The sequence below is a fragment of the Orbicella faveolata genome, unplaced genomic scaffold (assembly GCF_042242905.1).
Source record: "Orbicella faveolata isolate gen_17 unplaced genomic scaffold, um_ofav_v1 contig_35, whole genome shotgun sequence".
Taxonomy (NCBI): Eukaryota; Metazoa; Cnidaria; class Anthozoa; order Scleractinia; family Merulinidae; genus Orbicella; species Orbicella faveolata.
Genome location: NW_028301564.1, coordinates 7339499 through 7360885, shown reverse-complemented (window position 1 = coordinate 7360885; position 21387 = coordinate 7339499). Strand labels below are relative to the sequence as shown.

The window sequence follows — 21387 nt, the reverse complement described above, 5'->3', positions numbered from 1 at the left end:
TACGAAAATTCAAAGTTCAACACGTTTGAACTGCAATGTCTGTTTACCCTCGCACAACATTCAAAATTCGTTCACTATCAATGTATTTGGGACTAATTTTAATCAAGATTGAAGCAAATAGCTACTGTCATTCACAAGTATATCGTTATCTATGGTCACCCGAGAAAAAGATGGTGGATCGAACAGCTTGTTTAGCTGCTTATTACAATTTGTTGTGGCCAAACCCTGTGAAGGTCCCCGAGTAAAAGTACCAAAAGATATGAGCCCTGCTGAACAGGACCTGCATGCTTCGTCAGTAACAAAAATTATTCCGTGAAGTGAACGGCATAAATAGGTCATCATAACTTAGTAGGCCAACTGACGGAGCTTCACAAAGATGTTTATAGTCAGTTAAACTGAGACGCCCACATCCTGCTACGCCGAAATAATTGTTAGGTAAACTAGTGCAGAATCTGATAGCTTGTGTTGAGGTACTACTTAGGCTTCGTCCACACTACGCCGGGGGCATTTGAAAACGGAGGTTTCAAACTGAAAACGCATCAAATGTTTTCCGTCCACACTACGCCAGAGGAATTTAAAAAGGCGCAACAATCGCCAGTCATTTTGGATTTGTTTGAGGAGAACACGGTCGGGAAATCACGTGATTAACGTGACGTCTTCGTTTTCGAAAAGCTCCGTTATCAAAATGTTTCCCGTCCACACGAAAACGAAAACCCAGCGTTTTCAAATTCCTCCGGTTTGAAGAGCGTGTTCGAAAATCTCCGTTTTCGTGACGGATTAGTGTGAACGGTAGACCTAACCGTAGAAATAAAGCTGGGTTTTCAAATTTCTCTGGCGTAGTGTGGTTGCTGCCTAGACGCACAACGGCTTTTAATTAATTAAGCAGCCACATTGCCAACAGGTTTTGAGACGTTAGCTCTTAACGAAAGCGTACAACTGACAGCCGTGTAATTTGGACAAGTCTTGGGCGGTGAGAACTAAAAGAAAGAAAAGAAAAGAAAGACGTGTCAGTTTGTCAGTTCAATAACTAACAGTCTCCATGGATAGAAAGAATGGTACGTAGACAAAATTGAGAGGGGATCAAGAAGGATAAGCGTCAAGAAAGTTTGTATAAAGTTGGACTTAATGCTAGGCTGACCTGAGTCACAAGTTGCTGACACAGACAGTTTTAACACGCTCTCCCGTTGATCAAACATCATGGCTACCTGTGTCAAACACACACAAAATATGTAAACTTAGTAGTAAGATAAAGCAGCACTAAAGCGCGCACCAACAGTGAGTGCAAAGAGAACGTCAAGTTGGAGAAGGCAAGTTTCAAACCGAGGAACTAAGCCGCAATGAACGGTACGGGCAATTCTTTTTCAAGTAGCAGGAGGTACGATGCATTCATCAAGATTTTCTTGGCAACATTGTACAATATCACAATTACTAGATTCGGATATATTGTCGCCTCTTAGATTTCGCGACGTCCAGAATAATGAAGGGAGGACTTGTCAAATGTCTTTTTTTACTCCGAAAACTTAAGATTTAAAAAAAAGCCATTCCTGCATGTTTTTAAGCTTTTTTAAATACAAATGTGTCAACCGAAATTACTGTGAATTGAAATTAATCAATTTTCATTTCATTGATGTGTACTGATGGAGGATTTCGTTATTTTGACTAACGGGACTGATTATTCGCGTAAATTCTAGGCACATATAAAAAATAGCTTGAAATAGTTTTATAACTGAACTTCTCAGAATGGAACACGAAGTACGTACCTGTCGCTTAAGTTGATCAAGTGTAATAACTGAAGTCCCGTGAGGATTTTCAAGAAGAACAGTTCCCTTGAGGTCTGCAGCTCCACACAGCTGAACATTGACAAACCTACACACTGGTTCTCCTCCTGCTGCTGTTATCTTGTTGTCTTCTTTCTGGTGGCCTCGTAGCAGCTTCAGATCAAGCATGCTGCCTTTCACCTACAATTGATAAAAAAAATCCTCGGAAATATTCATCAAGATAACTGTGACATTCTACTAACCCGACACAGTGAACCATATCAAATATTAGCGAGTTTCAATCACGAGGAAGGAAGGTGGATGAGTTACAAGTGTTACTTCAACGTTTCAGTAGGCCAAAAAAATGCTTGTTATAATGAGCCACTGCTACAGTGAAAGTACAGTCATCCGTGCAATGTGAAGCAACCCAGAAAGATGCAGAGAAACCCTAGACCTCTTTGATACTGTTTCAACGATTTTTCGCACAGCTGACCTAACAAGAAGGAAATTCTCCTCAAACCGTATGCTTCAAATTCAAAAACCATGCAACGTACCTCTGTTTTCTCGCTGATTATCAAAGGAAGGTTAGGCGAGTGGGAGTTGGGCACGAGTGGCTGTTTGACACTATCTTCGATGTATTCTTTGTGCGTGTTGATAACGTCATTTAAGTCTTGTTCATCTTGCGTGACGTCAAACACAATGGTGATGTCATCACACGGCTGAAGTTGCGCCTGTTGAAACAGTTGCTGTTAGCAGCGAACTGAACTTCCAAAAATGTTAAAAGAAACTTGAGTTTATTCGTTTCAGTTTTCCTTGAACACTACAGAACTCCGTAGCCACAAATCGATATGCAAAGTAACCAACTAAAGGAAAATAATTATCAGTACAGCTTATCTTTACAGTAACTGGGCTATTTCCAAATTTCCTTCTGCCTCTGTTTCAAGAGAAATCTTTGAGCGAGGCCATTAGATGAAAATCTGTTTCACCTCTACGTTCATCTATTCTTATCTGAAAAATTTTGCAGGACTAGTTAGCACACGCAAATGGCTGATTTTAAGGGATAATTATAAAACAAGGTCTAAAACTAGTTTCGAGTTTACACAATAGAGATCACTGTAAACGCAATTGTAGTGATTTACACAGTAAATCTCAATTTATCTATAAAATTCCCTGAAGTTTGGCTTCAAAGTACGATTTGCGGAAAATATTAACACTGATGGAACTGCGTACGCTTTGTAGTTTTGATCGTTAGGAACTACAAATGATGTTGCAAAAACACCTATGTGACCTTCATTGCACATAAAAGGAAACCAGTTTGACGCTGCCGCAAACTGGTACCTGTCCTGTGGCGTGCTGTGCTGTGCTGGAAACTTAGTTTTGTTCTATGTTACCTTTTTTCGTAATTTCTGAATACGATTCACTACTTCTCGTGCCACACCCTCAGATAACAACGACTGATTCGGAGTGACATCTAACAGGATAAGCACCTTGGGAGAGAAATGAACATCACTCAGACTGACGCTAATCCCTGCATAGATTATCACCTGTGGTTGTTTAGTTCAGGTGGCTCGGCAGATCTTTCACCCCCGAGCATTCATTATCGTAGCCCTGACAGGCTTCAGAATTGCTTCAGTGAAGCCAAGTGATGCAATAATACCACGTTACACAGAAGAAGTCAAAGCGTTTCATGCACTGGTTAAACTATGTCTAAATACGGTCTTCAATGTTATTCGAAGTAATCCCATGAAAATCTCGGGAAAGTTAATTGACGAAAAAGACCATTTTCATTTCCCCCTAAAATGTTTCATACACCGCTCTAAACTGAACAGAGTGCGTGGCAATCCCTACAGATACTTAACAATTAGACGCGTAGCCCTTGCCGAATGGGCTATTGACCCGTGGCCCTTGAGGGCGAAGGGTCTAATTGTTTTAGTATCACTCAACCAGTCGGACAGAAAAGGCAATAATAAAGTTAGCAAATGCAACTTGAAGAAATATTTATTTGGGAATAAAACGAAAGAAAGCGTCACGCTCGATTGCGCTAATTTCGCTACTCGAGGACTATTACTATTACTAATAGTCCTCTAGTAGCGTAGCCAATCAAAATGCATGATTTGCATTAGTCCACTAGTTGGGTGATACTAACCTTGGTTAGTTAGCACTTTGGGAAGCAGTCACGCTTGTCACACAAACTACAGCGGGGAACGTAATTGCGTGATTCAATCACAAACGGATATCGTGAATATAAAGAAGAACTTAACCAAATCTCTCGATCACTTCCCTCTGATATATCTCGACAAGAAAGGAATAGTAATCAGAATTTCCAACAAGTTACTGACCTGGCCATCAGAGTGTGCTTCATACGCAGATGGAGTGGAACCATTCTGATCAAAGGAATACTTCACCTAACAAAGTGGAACGTCACATACATCGACTGTCAGTGTTTTTAATAACGTCAATGCACCCAACAAATAAAAAAAACATCTGGCCAAATGATTTAATTCAGACATCTGTTGACTTCTGTTCAGTTATCTTTTCACCTTCAAATCTGTTCCAGATAACAAATGACCGGCTACTATCAACTCTCCTTTCTCCTGGAAATCTTGTACTTCCTTGTCTGAAAGATCTGTCAAAATCCACAAACTGTCAGTCAAAGAACTACACAAAACAATTACTAAAATATGAAATTATATGAACAAAACCAACCAAGTATTCCTCTGACTGAATCAACCTCATGGTTTGATACAGGATACCTTTAATCGCTTGTGAGACTTGTTTGAAAGCACCCTTCAGCCTTCGTCCTAAGGTCTGATTGTCAGGTTCCGCCCTTAGTTGTACGCCAAACTTGTGTTTGTCTGAAGACACAGTGATCTTTCTCACATTCAGTTCCTGAGGATAAATCAAAACTCTCTCATGGCAAAGAGGTCTACTTGACACATGGAAGACACGTGTCACATATGAACCTAGTATATAGCCTGGCTCAGCATGAGTGTCGCTGTAACTGAGTGATTACACGCCTAACCAGTATCTGTGATGTGCGGGGTTCGAAGACCGAACGAGACTCAAGTATTTCTTCGTCCCACGTTTGTGACATAATAAACATTTTATCTTTATCAAGAAGAGTTTAAGGTCATTCCTCACATTTGCATTGCGCATCCTTACTGCGCATAATTTATGGCGTCATTAGCGCGGGCTCGTGCACGCGCACATTGAAAACATGACGGATTTGCCTTGATATTGAGCTCTGTCAGTTGAAAAATGGCTCTAGCTCACCAACGAGCAGGGCACCCCAATATATTTTCTAGTCATTGTAATCAACTAATCATAAGCTTTGCGTGAGAAAAGACTGATTCAATTTCTATTGCTGAAAATTGAATAAATAAGAAAAATAGCAGATACACTGTGGTCTTTTCTATTTTGCAGTCGGTAACCACGTCAAGAAATTTGGTTCAAATTTTTAATCAAGGATTTAGCTTTCCGTCTGAATCAAACTTAAAACGTTTATTTGTGTCCGACACATTGTATTTACTGTAGTTTAATGCGTGTTCTTATGAGTCCGGGCTCACAAAGATGTTACAATTACTGGGAATGCGTTCTTATGATAAGCATTAAATAATGCCAAAATGGGGCATTTTCAATGCCTCATTGCTCCTTAATGAGCATGGGCACCCCCCTTTTTTTATTTCAAAATTGAAGTTATCATATGACAAATATTCAGTGGACAAAGTTTGAACAAAAATCTATTGTCACGTTTATTTCAGAGGAATTACCTTAACTTTTTCGCCTTGATTGACTGAGATTCATAACAAAAAGCAAATTAAAACAATCTTTTCTACATCTGAAGTAAACGTAGTAAAAACCAAAGCGTCCGTAATTCAGTCTGTACCTGCTTGATGTAGGTTTCAAGAGATTGCACATCATCCAGGCTCTGTTGCTGCTGGTGAATAACAACCAGCTCAGGGAGGGGATACTGGGGGAAAAATATGACGTTAGAGAGGGAATGGTAGTGAGTGAACATAACTAACACTACTTTAGTAAAGTTTAGGGTTAGTTGCTTGATAATGTTCCTAGATAGAAAGCCGAGTAAAACTAAAAAGTAATAAACCAAATCAAGCATCAACATAAAATTAAGAGGGACTGCTTCTGCAGTGGAACCCCGTTAATACGGTCACCAACGGGCCATGAAAATTTGGCCGTATTAACAGGGTGGCCGTATCAACGGGCTGGGTTAAATTTCCATGGTATAAATTGAATGACATCTTAACCAACATCAAAACCGTTTTTCATTAAACATACGGAATGTAGATATAATTTAAAGAAAACTGAAACTTTAATCAGTGCATATAACTGATATCAACAACCCTTTGAGTGGGCATATAAACGGGGTAAAATTATTTTTAAAAAGAATTATACAGGTGGGGATTAAGGATTGTGGCCGTCGGCCGTGTTAATGGAGTGGCCGCATTAACGGGGTTTTCTTATAAGAAAATGTATGGGCGTTTCGCCGGGACAACAAAAAGTGACCGTATTAACCAGGTGACCGTAAAACAGGGTTCCACTGTATTACCTCCTAAACACTGAAAACACCAGTTTTCTTCAGACAGTTAGCATGACTCCACTCCAATCTATTTCTCACTGTTTTGAAAATTTAGCAATCGGCTACCAAGCAAGCACACATCCGATCATGGACTGCTTACGGTAAGGTGCATATATCGTATTCCTAAGCTATAAAGCCGCTTGAAGTTAATAAAGGAAATTAACTGCCATAACGAGTTTGCGAAGCTGACGTTTCCAGCATTCTCCTTTCGTCAGAACATTTTCCTCTGACGAAGGGAAAGAGTTCGAAGCATCAGGTTCGCACACTCGTCACGGCTGTTAATTTACTCTTTCTGACTTCACATTCATAATTACCTACAATCTGCGACAAAAGTCTTGGCACACCTTCCCACTTTTGCAATATCTGTCAGGGAAATTTATCAGTTCGTCCCCTTCCCCCCAATTCAATGTTGTTTATCGTGATGAAGTCGTCATTGCCCGTTTACAATATTGTCGGGGATGGGGGGAGGGGGTTCCGCTAATGATGTCATTAGGCACTGTCCCCAAAATACCTTGTCAACGCATTTTCGTGCCATCTGATCCCTGGTGTGCCAAGGACTTTTGTCGTGGATTGTACGTGTTTGACTTGTCCGCTGACATACTTATAACGTAACTTTGTGCACAGATCCTAACATGCTCTTCATTTAAAGTTATTCCATTACAGACAAAATGGTTTATTTCACAAGTTTCAAAGTTTCAAACAGACGCTTATATTTAAGGTGATTCCCACCTTCAATGGCAGAGTTTTTCTATCTCTCACAACTCGCCCAAGTTCAATTACAGTTTGCATCAGAGCTACTCTCCTCTCGATCTCTTTGTGAATCAGATTTTCCCTTAACACATACAAAAAATTAAGTTAGCGATTTAAAGGAAAAGACAAAAAAAAAAACTATTACAGAACGTGGCTGTTTGTCATAAATGTATGTCTAGTATGAGAATCAAACCCAGTAATAACAGAAACAAGGCAGAAAGGTCAAACAAGTGAACCATGTAATTGTGTGCAATATACAGACATTTCTGCATCCTAATATTAAGTAGCCGGGTTGTCATAAAGCATTAAAGAAGTTACTGTAGCTGCACAATGGAGGTATATATGGCCCGGCATAAATTCAAGATGTCTTCCCCTGGGTGTGGTAATTCAAACTCATGAGCTGCAATTCATCTTCACTGCATTTGTTGATCATAACAGTCACATGCTGACTTCAGACGCGGCCCTCATCAAGGTGAAACTACAGAGAATATTACAAGTAACAGCAATAACACAGCCGTAAATACCTGGCCTGTGGGATCATCAGGTAATGAATACTCTCTGTTTCTCCAGACTTCATACTTTCTGGTATGTAAGGCCGTAAGGACTGGTAAGTGTGCTCTGTCAGAAATGGAGTGAATGACGCCTACAAACGAAAAACAACAAAAGTCAAGTCAAGGAAGATGCCGGAAATCACACAGTTCTAGGACCAGCTGTTGATTGTTGCGGTTGTTCGTGATGTAAGGCCATACTATCTTACAAAGCGTAGACGCAACTACGAGGATTGCTACTCCGCCTGGGTAGGATGCAACTTTACCTTACGTTTTCTTTATTAAAACTCCACCCACTGGGAGTAGTTATCACAGCCGAACGTAACATAACGAACGTAACGTAACGAACGAAACGCTTGCACCAGATCACCTGACGTAGAACAAGTATGTATAAAGCAGGTGCACCCCTATTTCGTGATGTATGGTAATAATTATTGTTTACTATGCTTGCCTCAATCCAATGTGTTGGCAAAACATGTGCAATCCATGTCGTGTTTGTTTTACTTAGAGGAGCAATATAATAATACCGAGATATCATACCAATAATCGTATCATAGAGAAGATAACACTGAACAGCGTCTGAAGCGCTTCCTCGCGATCTTTGTCTCCACAGTCTCCCTGGAGAGTAAAGCAACATACCACATGAGAATCAACATTCATTCTAATCTGTTTAGTTTAGTTTATTATTATTTTTGCCATATTACAACTATATTTACAAAATATCAATCCATAAGGCAAGGAAGCCCAGTACACGGCGCAGATTTCTTGATGTCATTCACGGTGAAAAATGTTTCTCATTTGACAGTTAAACCAAAGGGAGGGGAAGAGAGTTTGTTCAACTGCACACCAAATTTAAGACAGGCTATGAGTTTTGTTGTTGTAATATAAAAGATTTTCTCTTACGCAGTCTGCCAAGGTATGTTATGGTCTCAAGCATCCCTTACACTAAACAAACTTTAAAATTTACCAAAACCAAAATATTCCATAAGAAAACAAGATATAAATAGATACAGCAAATGCTTACCCTGAGCCGCTTCCTATTCATTCGTACATACACATTGGTCAGATAGTCAATGAACTTGACAAGACGAGGAACAACAGTGTACAGATGATAAGCTAAGAAAGGACATGAACATCACTTCAACCACTGACTTGGGCTGATGATAAAATGACTAACAAATGAAGAAGCGTAAACAATGACTGTCAACACTACAAGAACTGTTATCTAACATGAAAGGTAAGCACAAGACACAAGCGAGTGTTCTGTGCCTGCTGAAAGGAGACATTTAGCTTCCTTTTGTTATATGGTGTTCTTGAGACACCAAGCATGTTTTACAAGTGCAGCAATGGCTCACACTTACCAGCCATTTCTTGATGAACAAACAACACCAAACTCTGAGTAAAGGAGAGAATCCAGCGATCAAGTGTGTTCTCCAAGTTCAACAAAACTGCTTCATCATGAATAAACTTCTGTCCTTCCTATTTTACAAAGAAATTGGAATACGTCGTGAAAGATCATAAGATTCATCCCAGTCTGCGACCTTAGCGTACTGCGTCAGATTACAAAGGGGTTTATTGTCTTACAATTCTCCATTAACCTTGTACGTTTAAATCACGACAAGGTTAAAAGTTTCTACAATGTATTCACAAGAAAACTTATTGAAAAGAAACAACACCACTGAGTATTTGACACACGCTGGGAAGGTCTAGGAATTCATCATCTCATTATTTAATGATTAAAACATTATTCAAGAAAGAATTCCACGGTATAGCCAGTGTAGCTGGTAGGATTTCACGTACGTGTACTTTGTTTCAGCGATAACATCTAACGAAAACGGAGTTGTCACGAGGAAAATGGGGAGAAACTAAGTTGAGACCTTGCGAAAACTAACAAAGCACTATGGTAATACATACAATAACAATTTGTGACTTGCAATACAACATTGTTGCGCAACACGATGACAGAAAATGTCGTGATACCAGACCTGAAGCTATCAAGAAGAAAAATAAAAGATGCTGGCTTACCCTCTCCATCTGTTGAATGTTCTGTAAAAGGAATCTGTGAGCATTGTACCACGGCAGAAACACATCTTTAATGATATCTTTCACTCCTTTCTCTTGAAATTTGAGCGTTTCAGCCCTGACTACAGGAGAGTTGATCAAGTACAACCTGGTAAAACAGCAATTACTTATTACACTTCCAGTTTAAACATATCGTGTTTTCCTGATTTACAATATGTTTTTGTTTGATGACACAGTTCAGTCAGAAAGTCATGCATTTCTCTGCCTAGTTGGTCGTCAAGACTACAATGGACAAAAAACTGCCTATGACAACCGAATTCAAGGTTTCCTTCCCTTAAGTACAACAGTACTTAGCATATAGAGGAGTGAAATCCATGTATTTTAGGGTTATTTAAAAAAAAATGACCCGGATTTTATTGCTTGTGTGTTTTGTTAATGACCAGTAAAACACGGTTTTAACTGTTATAAACACAACAGATTAAACTTTTTATTTGCGGTAACCTGCGTAGCAAGCGTTTCCGTGGGGTTTGGAAGCAAAGAAAGACCGAGGAACGGGATTTTCGGTGTTTTGTCTGCGCGGAAAATGGGGCGAGAACCAAAAAAAAGAAAGAGGGGGGTGGGAGAGGGGAAGGATTGTATGGCAGCTCCCTTAAGTTGACGTACTCACCTCAAGGCATCAGCTCCATACTTGTTAACAATCTCCATTGGATCAGGATAGTTCTTTTTTCTCTTACTCATCTTTGCTCCATCCCTATAACCATGCAAATACAAGCAAACATGTACAAACCTTACATAGCCACGTCCAATGAATGCAAAACGCTTTGGACAGGTAAAAGGAAAAGCTACTTATCTAGAAACCAGAGAAAAGTATCTATCACTGTAACTGAAGAATAAATCAACTCACGCAGCAAGGACCAGTCCATTGACAATAAGATTCTTGAAAGGCGGTTTATCAAACAAAGCTGTTGAAATCACCAGCAGGGTGTAAAACCTGGAAAATAGAACATAAACTCAGGAGAAAGGAAAGAAAAGAAGCACTTGGTTATGTGCTAACAAAAACGACAAAAACGGAACCACTTACCATCCTCTTGTCTGGTCAATTCCTTCAGCAATGAAATCAGCCGGAAATGACGCTTCAAATTCGTTTTTATTTTCAAAAGGGTAGTGAGCTTGCGCGTAGGGCATACTGCAAAAATTAAAGAAAAAACTCTCTATTAACAGGTACAAGTACACAAAGTTTGTTCATGCAGGGGGGTGTCGTGTGATTGCATCCTGTCTGGTGAGCAGTGTTTACAATAAAGCTATAAGTAACAGTAATTAGACCAAGTGGTGTACAAGGAGTAACGAGGCGACCTCTTGCATAAATCACCTAGTTCACTGTGAGCTAGTACTTGATCATGCAAAGCCAGTGGACTGACTAAGAGATTTTTTTTGTGAAGAACAATAGATGAGAACACAGAAGTAATCATCGCAAAATAATGTGAATTTGGAGGAAATAAATTGTGGTTTGTGCAAAACCCTTACAGAAAACAGTCTGGTAGCCTGCATAGCAAGCGTTCCCGTTGATTTTGTGCTCTCGCCCCGATTTTTGTGCGACCAGTAGGTGAGAAACTCTTTGTCTCTTTGTTCGCAATGCCGGCTAACAGTCTGGATAACCTATTGATTCCAAGGTACTTACCTTCCACTTTCAAACCAGCAGTCAAACACCTCAGACACTCTTTTAAGAACTCCCCTGTTTGTTTTAGATGGGATTGTTATGTGGTCCACACTGCCAAACAAGTAAAGAACATCACTTAAGTAACAGAAGAATAAACTAGATTTCTACTAACATTTGCGAAGATGTATTGTACGTATTATAGCTTACTCCATGTGTAGCATAATTCATTGTCTACATTGGTGGAAACATTTTCTCAAGTTAGTAAACTAGACTAAACATGAAAATAATGAGTAAACATCACTTTACAATTCAATAAAATCATCATTAAATAGAACGTGCAGTTTACCTTGTTGCCCTTGAGGCAAAGTTAAAGCTAATTTTTGACATTTCATAAGAATTGTTTTGGTATATTAATCACTAAAAATCTAATACTGATGGTCATTAGTTATTCCACACCTCTCTCTGTGAAGATCCGTAACTCTGACTCCTGATAACTGCTCTAATTCGTCCATTGATCCAACACACACAACCTGTTAGTGAAAAGTTTGTTAAACCAGTGGTCAGAAGCCTGCAAGGACTGATTTACAACTCGCTCTCAAGCCCAGACAGCTGTTTAATCACCGTACGTCATACTGCTTTGGGCCCTGCAAGGCTTACTTTTATCACACTATATCAACTGAAGCAAAGCAAACGTTTTTACTGGTAGTACAATGGCTTTGCGTGTGTGCTAAAAATATCTGTACATTTTCTCTGCCATCCTTTGCTCAACAACAATAACATTATTCTTTGACTACTGGAGCTACATCGTGGTTCTTAACAAGTATGTAACATTGCAAGATTCTTAAATAAAATATACAAATGTATTTTTAACCACGTTTTTAACCAGGCATACCTCTTCAAAATCATCACTGACCCACAGTGGAATTGGTGTACCCCAGTAACGGTTCCTTGACACATTCCAATCGTGTGCATTTTCAAGCCAGTTGTGGAAACGTTTTTCTTGTACAAATTCTGGAACCCTATTAAGACAATGCAAGACTTGTTTCAACAATGCAGTGAGCCGAGAGTTACAATACATATACCGTTAACTGCTGCTTATAAGCCCCTCCAGCTGTATCTACCTGTAAACCAAAAAATACATCCGGTTATAAGCTCCCCCGGATATAAGCCTCCCTCTAGCTTGCCTTGTTTGAATTCGTTTTATTATGATGTTTTAAAGCTTAATTAGCGGTAAATGAAAAACCTATTTCGGTCAACATGTAGCTCTTTTCAAAACGATATTTTTTATTCCGGTTATGAGCTCCCTCGGATATAAGCCCCTAAGTTTATAAACTCATCTAAAAGCCCTTACGTAGTTGTTTAAGCTCAGGGCTTATAAGTAGCAGTTTACTTAAGCACTAGACTACAAGTTTTTATGGTTTATAGGCTGATAAACCACGCGGGATGTTGGAAGAACACGAGAAAAATTCGTAAATCACGAGCCGCAGGCGAGTGATTTAGGAATTCTTCGAGTGTTATTCCAACATCCCAAGTCTATTGAGTGTTCTTCCAACATCCCAAGTATATTGCTTTTATATAATAATTCAGAAGACACGCGAAATTTCCATGAGTTTACTGGCACAATAAACCATAGCTGATCGACCAATCAGAGCGCGCGCATTCATTTAATTATTATATAAAGTATGTTCCTTTGTTTCACATGTCATATTTTTCCAACATAAAACCAAGTGGTCTGACTATTACTGTAACTTTAACAATTCAAATCACAAGGAAAGAACCCTCCTTGTCAGCTTGTCAACTAACACTTGTAGCTCTTCATCTCCTATACCATTATCTAAGACAATTCACAGAGCATAACTTACAACTGCCAAAAATAGCTACATGTAAGTCTCAGAGCTGCAGAACAACTGTGTTTCTTTTTAATCCAACAGCCGATTCTTAGGACGTTTACCGTTGTTTTCACCTGGACAGGGTTCGTTTTGGGTACAAACCTTGAACTTGTATTTTGTTAAGTTTTTTTTTTCTATGGTTATCACCATTTTATTCATTTATCGTTTTGGTCTTTTACAGCACCTTTCATAGGTTTGTAAGTAAAACAGAAAGCTTGCTAATGTGAACAAGAGTTTCAACAACATGTCTTGCATTGATTAGTTCCGCTGCATGTTATGGATGTATATACAATGGTTAATAATGAGGTCAAATAAGTATGCACCGACAGACATTAGTTCGTAAAGTGTGAGGGTAGTTCTGAAAAGAACTGCTGTTGGTGACTGACATTTCGACAACCTGAGTGGACGTTATCTTGGGAGTCACATGTTATAAGTCTGGTCTGTGGACACTGATCAATTGGTCAGTATAGACATGATGGTATTGGCTGTGAGACTTGAGTAAAGTTTTTCACTTTCTTTTACGTCGTGAATAAGTCGTTTGTAAGGTGCCGGTAGTTGTTGACATCTGTTTTAAAGAGACATTTGTTCTGAGCCGGTCAGTGTACCAGTTTTTCAGAGTCAGAGGAGCCAGTGGTTTTTCTGTTGATGATGTTCAGCAATGTGATTGTTGGCATCACCATTTCTCGTCGTTGTGTTCAGCCAGTCTCGTGTTAAGGTTTCTGCCAGTCTCCCCGATGTAGCTGAAGATGACTTCCATTCAGGTTCACTTAACGTCCGTCACCAACAACAGTTCTTTTCAGAACTATTCTCACCCAGACGATCAAAGTACAAACTACTACACAGATACTCCTGGGTTCAAACTACGTCACCAACAGACATGTTTCTGCACGCCTTACCAGTATGACTTCTTGTTGTTGGTTAAAAGTTTGTCAACAATAGATTCAACACGAATGAACCAACCGGGAACAGCTTTGTAAATCAATGGTGTGTCTGACCTACGATATCACAAACATGGCATTCATGTTAATTACAGCCTGAATTACATGTACCTATGTATAATGTTGCTCTGGAAGAGAAAATGTAAAAACCTGGGAATTATCAAGCAATTAATCGATAGATAGCTTTATTAAGTAGAATCATTTCAGCCCCCGAAGCGGCTGAAGCCTTTTCATCACAGTACATATTCTTCACAAGGTTTTAAGTCCTTTTAAGTTAAGAATTCTCTTATGTTCATTCGGAAACAAACATCAGTCTCGGCTCTTACATTTGTGCGCAAGCTGATGAATCATTCTTTGAAACAAGCCCAATCCCTTTCGACCCTTTGTCAAATGTACTTTAAAAGAAAGCACCTGGGGGCTTATCAGAGCATTTAGGTTTCGTACATTTACATCTAAGATCAGCAGCATATCAAGTTATTTACCTCCAGCAGAAAGGATAGCTATGTTTGTGAGTGCTTTGGTGTACTAATCTCTGCTCCTGCTTGAGCCATTTCATGATATTCTTATCTGCATCCTGCAGTAACAGCCAACAAACATGTTAATTCACGCATTTGTATACAAAACCTGACAAGAGAAAGTCTGTTGAACAAGTGGGCTGGGATACATAACGAATCGAATGTGGTTAAGCGTGGTCTGTACTCTTATAGACAACGATACGCGTCATCACATTGGTAAAAAAAATTTTTATCACAATATCGACGTCAAAGAAAATGTTTTTTTTTTCAGAGCACGAGCTGAAAAAGGCATTGGGTGACACATTGACGCGAGCAGTGTTGTCTATACTCTTATCGACAATGGCAAATTAGCCAATCAGATTGCGAGATTAGTAGCAATTGTGGTGAAAAAGAGTACAGACCACGCTAAACCACATTCGATTTGTTAAATTTACCACAATATCAACGTCAAAGAAAATGTTGGAGTGTCACTCACACAAACAAACTCAATGCAAATTTTAATGCATAGGACATGGCAAGCACCATAGCGTTCAGGCCACTCACTGCTGCAGAAAATGAAGAGTTTACTGGCTTGTTTGCTAGCACAGTTACCTTGACATGTTGTCCCTTGAAATCTGGCACATCACCAGTGAACATTCCACTGGCATCAACAGGACAAGGTAGTTTTCCTCCTTTTTGTAGAATTCCACTGGCTAAACACACTCGGTAATCATCCTAAGACAAAACGATTCTAATTACAGCTGTAGAGTGATTATCATTACGTTTCTAAACCCAAAATAATACTCAAACTCGGGGTTTATAAGGTGACAATTCCAAAGGACATAGTGCACAGACTTCCACACTTTGGAGCAACCATCATATCCAGTGTTTCGTATTGAGCACATGTACATGTAAATTGGCTAAAAGGAACATCCAGTGACGTCTCCAAAATGTTCACTGTACACTGTATCTATGACTGTGACATAGCGTTACATTTATATATTTAAAAGTAGAGTAACTTCATCAAGGTTTATACTGGAACATTGATATCTCAGAGCTGAACGCAAAGTAGTCCATACAATGTAAAGATGACGATAATACAGTATGGCATGGTATGCCAAAGGACGGCACAGTGAAAACAATTGAGCACAACAAACTGCTATAAATTACCAGAGCAGTTTTGAACTGAATGTCAAAAGCAATGCACAATGGCTTTGATTTTGTTTTAATCCGCACTGCAACTGGTTTAGCTTTTTTTACAATTGTGCCATACACTCAACTAACCAGAACTTCTAGTTGCTCACACTTAGCTTCTTGTCATTTGCAAACAGTTCTAATTGCTTTGTCATTAATTCTTGTTTCTACGTGTTGTGATTGGCCATTGCAATTGCTATCAACTAGTGCAATTACAACACTCAACAGTCCTGGCTAATTTTTTAATATATTTGGTATATTGAAGTTATTAACTTAAAAGTAAAAGTTAATAACTTCAATATACACATAGAGACATTAACTTTTTAAAATTCTATAAAAAAAAAATTAAAACTAACCTCACCAAAGGCTGGAGCAGAATGGACCACCCCAGTACCACTTTCACCTGTCACATAACCATCAACTAATACTCTGAAAGCTCCACCAGCCTTCATCTAAAAGAACAAGTGGACAGAATATGATGTGTACATTTTTAAAACCTACAACAACTGGCACCAAATGGAAACTACAATGTCAGAGTTACACGAGATACAAAAAGAGACAGTAATGAAATCATGCTCTAAAAAATGAGAACAAGATTGGTACAAGTATGGCACAAGATTCTTAGCAGCTCGTAATCATTATGCGAAACAATCAAGAATAAATCATCAGTTATTCTCCCTTGCTAGAATCGGTGTAAAGATATGGAACAGTATCCCCATAGAAATGAGTGAGTTAAGGAAGACAAACTTCAACTGAGAACTGAGTAGAGTATTCTTGCAAATAATTCTTGAAAATGATAATAAATGATAATAAATGTACTATATGGAAATCTCTAAGTATCTCTCACTCTTTAATTAGTACTCGCTCTTTAATCAATTCTTTAATTAGTACTTGCTCTTTATTAGTACTCGCTCTTTAATAAGTATATCAGTATAATGTCCTCTTTTCCCATTTCCTTCTCGATTATTATTGTCAACTCACTGTACTGTATTATGTCAGCCTTGTTTCACTACTAATTTTTACATTATGTGTTATGTATAATATTTTAGTTTAATTTTGTTTATTTACTCATTCAAATTTCTCTAATTTCTTTTTTTCTCTCAAATTCTTTCATTTAATTAAGCTATATAATACTCTTAAAGTACCAGTAGTTCACTCAGAATTGTTTTGCTAGCTGCAAGCTACTAAAGCTTGTAAACTTATTATATATCAATAAAACGTTACTGTTACTGCTACTGATGGTATTTGGAAATCCTTTCACTTGTTAAATTGCACCAAACATATACCTCTCCTGCCACCTACTAGCTTAAGTAGATCAAACTAACCCTGTGGTCACACAGGACAAAGAATTCACGCCTAGATTCCTTATTCAAAGGTTAATTAATGTGTTATATGCTAATAATAGATTTCTTGCAGACCTGCTGGTCATATCATCCTTCCATGTTAGAAGAGCCATGTAGGTTAACTATAGAATGAATGGCATAGTTTTACACTTACATCCTGAAAGTATGTGAAAAGGGGTGTGTAAGTTTTTCCTTCCAGTGAAGCTCCTTTAAATCTGATGAAACATTTCACAGAAAACAATACCTTACAAAACAAAGTTTACAGCATGGGTTCTAGCAAATTATGGTTGTATGATGTATAATAATAGCATATCAATACTTGACTACCATGGTTAATTACTTTAAAAAATTGTCTCGATTTGTAGAATATAACTTCTTCAAGCATTAATCTGTACATTCTTCTCCAATTACCACAGCTAAACTTACATTGTACTAAATCTGAATTAATGATGAGATAGAGTGTAGCAAGGTATGCTACCTGTATATGATTTGGAGAACACCATAAAACTATGTTACATGTAAAACATCCTTACTCAAAGAACAAAAATCGTGTTAGAGAAACTCTATCCTGAAAACTACAAACCTTTCTAAAATTGTGTACTCTTCTGGCTTTTTAAACAGAGCTTCCAGTCTAACTTCCATCATGATATAAACTTTGTCAGAGGTATTGTCTGTAAAAATTGATCACAGAGAACATCTTTGCATGCAAAATATCTCAATCACTTATACTAGAGAACACTAGATATTTCCAAAATTTGGTGAGTGTAACCATTTTGCAAGTTAATTTTGTTGCTTAGCACATGACAGAAAGAGGCTTAAATAAAGAAAAACTCTTAACCAAAGCTGCTGATGCTAAATGTGATAACATATTAAAATTTCTAAAAGAAAAACACCTTGTAAGAGAGGGTTTGTGACATGTCATTGATCTCCATGGAAACACAGAACTGGTTTCTTGTTGCAGAATGTAATCACAAAACCAATAAAATGTATGTATGTATGTACCAAAGAAATTTAATATTATTTTACATTTTGATAACCACAACAACAAGTAATTTTCTTCTCTTTGGTAATTGGTGTTTTTCTTAAAGCTACACTGTACAATCCTTTGTCGTACGCTTGTCACCTTGTTGTGGTGGACGTTGCACATATTCACTGACATGCCATCAAAAGTAAACATAATAACTATGCAATAAATAAAGTAAAGAATCTGGGATATGATGATTATTTAATATTAATATAAACAAATACGAGGTACGTGCAATTTTTTTTTTACTGTGATAGCATCACATGCTTGCCAGCATGTATATGTAGGCAAATACCTTTCACTTTGACATAATCCATCTCAGGGTTTACAACAAGAGCAAGGTTACTGGGAAGTGTCCAAGGTGTTGTTGTCCAGGCAATCATGCTAACATCAGGATCCTCATCCAAAGGAAAGTTCACAATTACTACAACAAAACAGCCAATGTTTAAGAATTAGCTAATTAATCAGCAAATTGAAGTGCATCATTCAGGGCTGGGGAGAGAGAGCCACCATTGAAGCCCAGGCAGCCCTCATATGGGCTGTATGTAGGTATGTGCGGCCCCAAAGGCATAATGGTTGTTTAGCAGTTTTGGTCAGAAATGGGGTATCACTTTTAGCCATTTTGGACTCAAATAGGGTATGTTTTTTGCACTCTAGTCTTGAACTGGGTATGTTTTTTAGAAGAGGTTACTCTGCTGGCCCAGTAAAAGCACGTGAACAGTGCCTTTCGCCTTGGTCTGAACGAGGGAACTTATTATAAGGCAGGTCTGGAGCAGCTAGGGTATTGATTAAAGGACCAGGTCTGTAGTAGGGTATCACATTTTTGGTGAGGTCTTAAAAAGGGTAGGGAAAATCTCAGATTTTGGTTTTAAATAGGGTAAGGGTTTTGGGAAGCAGGCCACACACCCCCACCCAATTTTTCTTGGAGTACCTCTCCCAGACACTGAAGAGAGCCAAAAAAGGGCAAAGAATTCCACATAAAGTAATCTCTAACAATGCCTGACATTCCCAGGTGCAAGTAAAAAGTTATGCCTATCTGACATGCTACCAGCACTATAGCTAAAAGTCTGTCTGCAGTAAGGGCTGATGGTCACTTACCAGATGGATCCATAGTTTCTTTGTAGTTCTGGTTTGATTCAAAGTTTGACAAAGGAGTACTACATCTTGTTGAATATGGCATAACCTGAAGTTATAAATTATAAGTTACATTTATTTCTTCACTTGTAAAATAGCTGCAAGATTATAATCCAAGCCCCACTTCAGACATCATGATCCCCTCCCACCTCTCTGAGCTTGCAAAATTATAATGTGTTTTTCCCCATCAACCTCCTTTTTATGGTTTCATACTTCACCCCCAACCAAGCACATTTTCAACTGATCACATTCTGTCCTTTGGCTGCACCTAACAAACCTTAACTAATACACATTCTTACTGCCTCAAGTTGATACCAGGTACTTCTCAAAGCCATTAATAATTCACCGAGGTTAAACAAAAGAAATCATGAAGTTTTATGATCATGGTGCTTGGATATCTGATATTACAGTAATTAGCAAAGATACAATCGTGTATTTGCAATTATATTTCTCCATTTTCCCCTTTGCTTTAGTTTTGATTAAGAAGATATATTGAACACTCAAGACAGTGTTTGACCACATTTCTAAACACCTTGAAGTTCATAAGAAATACTCCACTATGCATTGAACACTCTTCTTAATGCTTTGAAATGTGTTCAAGCACAGTCTAATGGACTGATTCTTCAATGTAACTGAGCTGGAAAAAGCATTGAAATTATTTTTATTTTGAGTAAATCACAAAAAGTTGAAGGATCAAATAAGACAAAAAGGTTAAAGAAAAAGTCACAAAAATTCTGGCCCAGACTCCCTATACACGTCAGATTAGCATTGAACACAATTGCTAAAAATCGATTACATCAGCAGAGACTCGCCACATGACTCGGACAAGAATTACATTGTTGTACAGACTGGTAGAAGGTTTTGTATGAGTGTGTTGTATTCTAGACCAGAAAATTAGGCAAGAAAGGAAAGACATGGTCAAGGTTAGAAATCAACACTGCTGCTGAAGGTGTTAATTAAAACGGATTCAAGATATCCAGAAAAGAGGCCAAATATCACAAATTGCATTGAGGATCTTGCAAGCTGCAATGAAAGTCCAACAGATTCCAAAACCTTCTAGAACTGGAGGTAGAGAAATTTTAGTGAGGCGGGTTGTGACAAGCCAATCAGAATACTTCACGCAGAAACATATAACAAAGAGACCAGGTCTTGAAGAGAAGACTTATTGCCAGAAATTCTCAAATTTAACGACTCAAGCCATCCACTCTGACAAGCAAGATAAAACAGGACATAAGCTTACTTATTATTCCTCAGGCAATTCCAAATGACAGAATTAGGTGTACTTTGCCATTTGGAGGACCTAGATTTTAATAGAGCCATTTGTCGGACCACATAAACAAACCTTTGCAGCCAGCAGACCTTAGCTACAGTACATGTGTTTCATTGAATCTGATATATTTGGTACAGCAAAAATATAGCCCAGGGCAAAGACCAAGTGTGCCAGTTTCATTAAAGCAAGGTGACGAATTGGATGTTAATTACAATAATTCTTTATTAAATAGTATTTTATTTCTGGCTTGCTGGCTTTCTTGCCGGTGATTCACCTGATTCACATTTTAATACTTTTTCTGCTACAGAATGTATCCATAAACAGCCTTTATGCATAAGAAGCCAATCGTATTTTGATACCCACTTTCAAACTGTATTGTTATTCTAAGGTACATGCTGTGGGTTTTCATGAAAGTAATTGATAGATATTGTGCTGAATTGCTCATGAGCACCGTTGTTGGATGCGTTGATCTTGAAGAAGTAGTGCATGGAATGCCTGAGTCACTCCGGGGGTTATGGGCAGAGCATAGAGAGAATAGAGAGTCAAGGATTAAACCTCATCTGACCTCTTACAGTGACCTCTTACAATGAATATAGTTAAGTTTACTGTAGACCTTCAGGGGTGCCTTCCAGAAAATGCTTTCTTTATGCGCTGCTTTAAAGAAAACCACGGCAAACTATATATCAATGTAAAGCTAATAAACTGTAGAATCCGAAAATAACAAAATATTTTGCTATTTTTGTTTTAGTAGACACGCGCAAGCCCAAAAA

General features: G+C 38.3%; 1 protein-coding gene across 2 annotated transcripts in view; it reads right to left on the bottom strand.

Annotated features, from left to right (window-relative positions):
- Window positions 1-81: 81 nt before the first annotated feature.
- LOC110054068 (isoleucine--tRNA ligase, cytoplasmic-like) overlaps window positions 82-21387 on the bottom strand; it is a 28683-nt gene continuing 7377 nt past the window's right edge. The window contains exons 8-36 of one of the 2 annotated variants that reach the window (XM_089273889.1): window positions 19312-19396; window positions 18509-18637; window positions 17773-17860; window positions 17344-17404; window positions 16203-16298; window positions 15265-15387; window positions 14641-14732; window positions 14117-14215; window positions 12224-12350; window positions 11788-11861; window positions 11353-11442; window positions 10756-10860; window positions 10579-10665; window positions 10342-10425; window positions 9678-9822; window positions 9014-9131; window positions 8677-8768; window positions 8193-8270; window positions 7629-7747; window positions 7084-7186; window positions 5644-5727; window positions 4511-4646; window positions 4298-4383; window positions 4097-4162; window positions 3149-3244; window positions 2312-2488; window positions 1761-1958; window positions 1139-1205; window positions 82-977 (exon numbers count right to left, since the gene is read on the bottom strand). In XM_089273889.1, coding sequence (XP_089130015.1) covers window positions 913-977; window positions 1139-1205; window positions 1761-1958; window positions 2312-2488; window positions 3149-3244; window positions 4097-4162; window positions 4298-4383; window positions 4511-4646; window positions 5644-5727; window positions 7084-7186; window positions 7629-7747; window positions 8193-8270; window positions 8677-8768; window positions 9014-9131; window positions 9678-9822; window positions 10342-10425; window positions 10579-10665; window positions 10756-10860; window positions 11353-11442; window positions 11788-11861; window positions 12224-12350; window positions 14117-14215; window positions 14641-14732; window positions 15265-15387; window positions 16203-16298; window positions 17344-17404; window positions 17773-17860; window positions 18509-18637; window positions 19312-19396 — 2970 coding nt within the window. In that variant the 3' untranslated portion in view covers window positions 82-912. The other variant, XM_089273888.1, reaches the window with a different exon arrangement.